Source organism: Nematolebias whitei, chromosome 18 (assembly GCF_014905685.2).
Source record: "Nematolebias whitei isolate Nwh7 chromosome 18, NemWhi1, whole genome shotgun sequence".
NCBI lineage: Eukaryota > Metazoa > Chordata > Actinopteri > Cyprinodontiformes > Rivulidae > Nematolebias > Nematolebias whitei.
This window is the reverse complement of record NC_056515.1, coordinates 11,208,650-11,216,274: the sequence shown is the minus strand read 5'-3', so window position 1 is coordinate 11,216,274 and position 7,625 is coordinate 11,208,650. Positions and strand designations below refer to the sequence as shown.

The window sequence follows — 7,625 nt, the reverse complement described above, 5'->3', positions numbered from 1 at the left end:
TATGATTGTGCAGCTACCCATCCAGGCTGTCACATTGTAAAGTTTGCAGATGATACAGCGGTGGTGGGATGCATCACAAACAATGATGAGTCCAGCTACAGGCAAGAGGTGGAACACCTGGAGAGCTGGTGCAAAGAGAATAACCTTCACATCAATGTGAAGAAGACAAAGGAGATGATTGTGGACTTCAGAAGGAACAAAAACATCTACACCCCCCTGAACATAAGAGGATCTGCGGTGGAAGTGGTCTCCAGCTACAAGTACATGGGTGTACACATGAATGACAACCTCAGCTGGAGCAACAACACCACCAGCCTGATCAAGAAAGCTCATCAGAGACTCTACTTCCTCAGACGGCTGAGGCGAGCTGGTCTGGGAAGCTCAGTCCTCACCTCCTTCTACAGGTGTGCAGTGGAGAGCATCCTGTGCTCCAGCATCAACGTGTGGCATGGAGGCTGCACAGCTGCAGAAAGAAAAGCTTTGCAGAGAGTGGTGAAGGCTGCACAGAAGTCTGTTGGAATCAGCCTCCCCACCATCACAGACATCTACACCTCCAGATGCAGGAAGAGGGCCACCTGCATCATGAAGGACCCCACTCACCCAGCACACACACTTTTTGCCCCACTCCCCTCAGGAAGGAGGTTAAGGAGCATTAAGTGTAGAACCACTAGACTGAGGAACAGCTTCTACCCTGAGGCTGTTAGACTCATGAATCTCTAACTAGAATAATCACTGTGAAAAACCATATCATGTTGCTGCTGATCTGTTTCATGTTGCTGCTGATCTGTTTCATTGTTGATGTGTTCATGCATGCACATCTGCTCACAGACTCATGTTCATGTTTGTGCTGATGTTCAATGTTTTATGTTATGAGTGCTTAGTGTATATTTAGTTGATGTTTTTCTTAGTTCATATCTTAGATGTTATTACTGTTTTTCTTATACATTTTATTGTTGGATGTAACTGGGGCCTTGTGTACATAATTTCGCTCCACCACATGTACCACATGAGGTGCGAATGACAATAAAGAAACTCTGACTCTGATACATATATATATACATATGCATACATATATATAAATATAAATAAATATATATATACTGGTTCATCCCAAAGATCCAGTCCCCTGGCACAAACAGAGCAATGTTGTGTATGCTGTTCAGTGTCAGGAGGGCTGTGATCAGTCTTACATCGGGGAAACAAAACAGCCACTGGCCAAAAGGATGGCCCAGCACAGAAGATCAACATCATCAGGCCAGGACTCTGCGGTCTACACTCATCTCCAGGCCAGCGGTCACTCTTTCAGGGATGAAGATGTTCACATCCTGGACAGAGAGGAACGATGGTTTGAGAGAGGAGTAAAGGAGGCCATCTTTGTGAAAAGAAACCGTCCATCATTAAACAGGGGTGGAGGCCTCCGGGTTCAACTGTCCCCCTCTTACAATGCTGTGATTGCTAGTATCACTCAGCCCTCTGTGAATAGTAAACAGCCATCAGTGTGCTAATGATCCATTGTTAGGCTGATGGTCCTTCTTGAGCATGTGATCAGCTGGTTTTGGTTGTCAGCAGCAAAACTGGTTGATCCACTCTGAGAAGGTGCTATTTAAGAGACTGAGCTGAATACAGCTCCTCAGACTGAGGAAGTCTCTCGGATGAGAGACGAAACGTTTCTACATTTTTTTGTTGATTTGCTTTGTTTTTTTTTTAATGTCCAGAGGACCAGATTTAACTTTTTTAGACTTACTACTAGTAGTTTTATTTTTTTGTTACTATTGGTGCAAAACTTTTGTTTTGTGTATAGCCCTTGGACCAAAAGTTGTTACTGGTATTTTTAAATTTACTATATGAATAAAACTGAAGAAATATTTGCACCTCTACTCATTAACATTTAAATACAACCCAGTTCAAGATGGCCCCCACAGAAAACTGATCTTTGAAAACACAATCATGGGTAACATTAAATTAAATCATGTCATCTGGACCAGTTTCTTTAGGTGAGAAATGTTTTGTCCCCCATCCAGAGGACAGTCATGGGTATTATTCATTCAGTTTTACTAATTGCTGAGAGTCCTTCACAGCCCATACTCTACCTGACACTCATTGTAGAACATCTTTACTTGAACTTTTGTGATCAGTCCTTTTTGTCTGTTGGCAAAATATCTCATGAACTATACTGGATGGATGGTAGTAAAACATTCTTAAGATAATTATTGGCTGTACATCTAAAACTCATTAATGTTTAAAGTCATTCTAATTCAAGCTGCCATTTGACATTAGCCAACACAAAAATGGTAATAACACAGTTTAAAAAGTCTGAGCTAATATTTGATATGGTTGTTGTTGTAGTCTTTTACAACACTTACTGTGTTACTGTGTGACATCTTATTTGTGGTATTGCATGAGATTGTGCATAATGTTATTTTCAAAACAGCTACAAGTCATAATATTCGTTTTGTTTTTTTTTTTTTTGTTTTTTTAACTCACATTTGCCTTTTTAGTAAAACCTCCCAAACCAGTGTTTCAGGTTGACGTGTGGAAAGCAGACATAATGCTCATAGTCTGAGATGGGTTTACATTTTTATTACTCTGACAGTGGAGATTCAACCCACTAATTCATTCAATATGTACTGTATGTTTTCCATTTTACCCAATATAATAAATGTGGTGTACATTTTGGGAATGAGCCATGCTACATAACTTTGGGTTTACCAGTGCTGGACAAAGATACACCCTATCTTCCTTATAGCACTAGTCCTGCAAAATTAGACCTTTAAATGTAAAAACCACAGAGAAATGCTGCCTATAGCCTCAAGGAGAATGAATAAACCAAACCATTAAGCCCCAAAGCAATTGACTTTATCTAACAATAAATACTGTTTCTTCCCACTTATCAAGTATGACCGGGAATCTTTCACAAAAGCATAACTGAAAAAGTATATGGATTTTGCTTAGAAAGAGCATGCTCAACCATAGGAGAATTTTGAGGCTTTGCTTCAAAGAGGAAACACACTTGGCCTTTCAACACCAGATATATTCCTTTTCTTCATTGTTCCAATATACATAACATGTGACAACAATGTGTTTCTCTATTTGTGCTGAGTTTTAAATCTGTAAAATTGTATCTATTACTGTATTGTGTAAAATACAGTATCCAAACTTTATACACATACACACACATCCATATCTTATTTCATCCGCCAGACAAGTCTGCCACTGGATATGTCCCATGTGAGTCCAAACAGACTCAGTCTTAGTTTGTAATGCATACACACATGCATGTACACACAAAAACTTTGCAGTCACATCTACAGTGGGAGGTATGACATTGATATGGTAGCCCTCGTTCTCTTTTGCAGAAACCAAAGTAAAGAGCTTCCTGCACTATAAAAGTGATTTGCCAACAAATCCTGGAAAGAATCAAGATGTCTGGATCCACTATATAATGAAAGCAATTACATCTCTGCTAAAACACAGCACTTGGTACAGCCTCATGCACTGCCATACTGATCAGTTTTTCCCTCTGCAGGTTCACAAAGGCAGAAGGTAGTGTGTAAGCGGCTGGATGACAACTTGGTGGTGCAGAACAGCTACTGTGACCCAGACAACAAACCTCCAGAAAACCAGAGAGACTGCAACACTGAGCCATGTCCACCAGAGTCAGTATTACTTTGACTATTACCTGTTGATTTCTTCATGAGATACACAAAGGGTAATTTTTTTTAAACCAGAAAAGCATAACTTAAGTGATCAAAACAGATACACTACACACATTCAACCTTTATTTAGACAGGTAAATCCCATTGAACCTCGAGGACTCATTTACAAGAGAGACCTGATTTAAAAAAAGACTGTCGATAACAATGGACAACAGCGGCAACAATAGACAGTTATAAAAAGGCATACAATTTTTTTATTTTTTTTTACAAAGATGGCAAAAACAATAACAAAAACAGCTAGATTATAAGGCAAATGTAGAAAACTAAAAACAGGAACATGTCTGCATTGGTCCTTGCCAGGAGTTCAACAGATTTTTAAAGCCACTTAGAGAGGTCAAGGTCAAGAGCTTCAGATCTTTTTGTAAGATATTCCAGGAAACAGGAGCGGAGTAGGAGAAGGCCCTTTTGCCAAGTTCAGTCCGCACTGAGGGAACACTGCAGGTAATAATGTCCTGAGAGCGCATGCTGTAGCTGCACTCACACAGAGACATGTAGGAGGAAATGTACATACTTACATATCTATACAGATATCACAACACTCTATTCATACATTATTCTCTAGACATTTACACACTCACGGACCGTGTTATGGATTATATTAACTTCTGCACAGATAATATAATCCCCACAAAAACAGTTTACTGTTTTCCCAACAATAAACCTTGGGTCACCAAGGACATTCAGGGGAACAGGGAAGAGATGAGAGTGCAGACTGAGGTGTGGGACAAGATCATGGAGAGTAAAGGCTCCAGTATACTGCTGCGTATGTCCGTTCACGCGTACCTACGCGTGTACGGTATGCAGAGGGTTCAGACATGATACTCCAGCGTACACCCCCGAGTAGCTGCAGAGCAGCTTCACAGACAAGGGACATTTACCTTCGGGACAAATTGGGGTCGCCGATTGGTCATTTGCTGACACGCCTACTGGATTGATTGACAGGTCGGAAAAAGAAAAAAATTGAGCGCTGGCAGCCTCAGCCGCAGCAGTGTTCTGTGTTTATATGTTGTTAATGAAAAGATCTAAAAAATAAAATAAAAAAACAGGGAGAACTGGATCTACAACCCACACATCAGACCAGCCCACCAGAAAATCTCCAGACCCTCCCGCAGCCACGCTGGACCTGAGTTTAATTCGCTCGTGACAAATTCCTTCATTTCTCACCATTTCAGTCATTGCATCAACGGAGGAGGAAGAGATCACTGTCTCTTGACAAAAAAACTAAAGAAAAGGCCAGATCAGAGATGAACAAGGGGAATTTAATACATTGGTGTCGCATACAAAACAGTCCGTCGCTGGGCAGTTTATTGTGCGACACCGCGTACGCGTATGCGGTCGTAAAAATTGGAGCTTTGCACGGAGGGTACGCTGGGGGGTACGCACGTACCTCTGCGTACGTACGTGCATACCTCTGCATGTGGATGTACACGGCAGTATACTGGGGGCTTTAGAAGCAGGACATATAGAAGCTGGAGAGCAAACGTGCACAAAACAACACCAGGGAAGTCTGGAATGGGATGAGAAGTATCATTGTTCAGGTGAAAAAGACTGCAGCAGTGATGGGAGAAGACCAACAGGAGGCCAACAAGTTAAACCAGTTCTTTAACAGATTTGATGTTGTGAACACTGCTCACCCTTCACCCACAACTCCAATGCCTTCCTGGGGCTCATCAAACCTAGGGGGCCAGTTACACAGCGCGTGTATTAGAGCTGTGAGTGGTAACACAATTAGGGATGCACGATCCACTTTTTTTAAACTTCCGATCCAATCCCGATAACTAAATCTGGATATCGGCTGATACCAATCCCGTTCCGATATCATCATCATAATTGATTTTATGAGGCTGTAATAATCTCCTCTCAAGTATAATTTGTACAAATTGTAGGGATTGGTCTGTTTCATGGGTTTAGCCCCATATTGTTTTGTGGTTTTTGTCTTATGTCCTTCTTCTCAGTTTCTGTTTTCTATAGGGTTTGTGTTTTCCTAGTGTATGCTTCCATTTAGTGTTGTGTGTCTGTTCCTGCACTCCCTGGTTTCCTGGTTTTTCATTTTCCCTGATGTGGTTCAGCTGTGTGTCCTCACAGGTGTTTTGTCTCGTTTGTCACTGTATATAAGTCTGTGTCTCTGTGTTAGTCCTTCGTCCTGGCATTGCTTCCTGTCACCCTGGTCCTCTGCGTTTCCTACAGATTATGTAAATTTGCTGCCCCGTCAGCTGTTGTTTTGTTATGATTAAAAAATTATTTTATTCATCTCCTGAGTCCTGGATTGTCTGCCTGCACCCCTGGGTTTACCTTCACCAACCAGCATTACGACAGAATGCCAGGACCAAAGATAAACCCAGCAGGAAGCCAGTTCATGGCAAATCTTTCAGATGAGGATTACCAGCAGTTGGATAAGACAATCCAAAAATATGTGGACACTGTGGCTACCTCCAATGATCTGGAGGAAAGGTGGGTGGTCACAGAGGACATGATTGAGTATTTTCGTCTCCCTGGACTGTGTGACTCTCCGGGCATGATGGAGTTTTTGGACAAACTACTGAGAGAGAGGAGCAGGCTGGAGTCCCGCCGCCTACAGTCAGCTACTTGGTCCACTTACAGTTCCAGCCCTTCATGTCAGTCACCTGGAGGATATGTGCCTCTCCATGCCTCTGTTCAAGAAGAGCCCATCATCAAGTGGAACGGGTTCCAGACCGAACATATCCAGAGGCAGCAAAGTTGCAGCCCTGAGCTGGAGATCTTTCCGTCGCCCCTCCTAGTGGAAGAAGAAGAAAGGAGGGCACAACTCGGGGAGAGTCACCTAACACAGACACCCAGGTCCCTGTACCAGACATCTGAGGGTGACATTGAACCCAAAGAGGAGATTGGGTTCGCTTCTGATCCTTGTTCACACCCCCGCCGGCGTAGATGTCGAGGGCAGAAAAGGATCAGAACTGCTGAAATCCAGATCCTTCCGCCATCCGAGTCCCCGCAAATACAGTCTGAGGAGCTGGGGAGAATTTCTAATGTGGGGGTTTACCTGAACCCCTGCTTGCCTAAAGAGAGCCCCGAGCCTGCACACATGTCTCCAGTGTCTCCAGCGTCTTCAGTGGCCTCAATGTCCACACAGGTTCCCAGGTCCGCCGACGCCTCGACATCCACAGAAGTTCCCAGGTCCGCTGACGACTCAACGTCCACAGAGGGTCCCAGGTCCGCCGACGCCTCGATGTCCACAGAGGGTCCCCAGTCTGCCGACGCCTCAACGTTCACAGAGGGTCCCCGGTCTGTCGACTCCTCGATGTCCACAGAGTGTCCTCGGTCCGCCGATGCCTCAACGTCCACAGAGGGTCCCCGGTCTGCTGACGCCTCGACGTCCACAGAGGGTCCCCGGTCCGCAGACACCTCAATGTCTCCTGAGGTCTCTATGTCTCCTGAGGTCTCTACATCTCCTGCGGCCCCAGTGGTCTCTACGTCTCCTGCGGCGCCTGAGGTCTCTACGTCTCCTGTGGAGCCTGTGGTCTCTACGTCTCCTGCGGCACCAATGGTCTCTTCATCTCCTGCAGCACCAGTGGTCTCTACGCCTCCTGCGGTCCCAGTGGCCTCTATGTCTCCTGTGGTTCCAGTGGTCTCTATGTCTCCTGAGGTCTCTACATCTCCTGTGGAGCCTATGGTCTCTACGTCTCCTGTGGCGCCTGTGGTCTCTTCATCTCCTGCACCACCAGTGGTCTCTTCATCTCCAGCGGCACCAGTGGTCTCTATGCCTCCTGCGGTCCCAATGGTCTCTATGTCTCCTGTGGTCCCAGTGGTCTCTATGTCTCCTGAGGTCTCTACATCTCCTGAGGTCTCTATGTCTTCTAAGGTCTCTACGTCTCCTGCAGTCCCAGTGGTCTCTACACCTCCTGTGGTCCCAGTGGTCTCTGTCTCCTATGG

At 44.5% G+C, this 7,625-nt stretch overlaps 1 protein-coding gene across 1 annotated transcript in view; it reads left to right on the top strand.

Moving 5' to 3' along the window:
- The window catches only part of adamts6 (ADAM metallopeptidase with thrombospondin type 1 motif, 6), a 337,746-nt gene that overhangs the window by 311,139 nt on the left and 18,982 nt on the right, over window positions 1-7,625 (top strand). Inside the window, exon 18 of the mRNA XM_037692553.1 lies at window positions 3,527-3,656. Within this exon, the coding sequence (XP_037548481.1) occupies window positions 3,527-3,656 (130 nt within the window). The remainder of the gene's footprint in view (window positions 1-3,526; window positions 3,657-7,625) is intronic.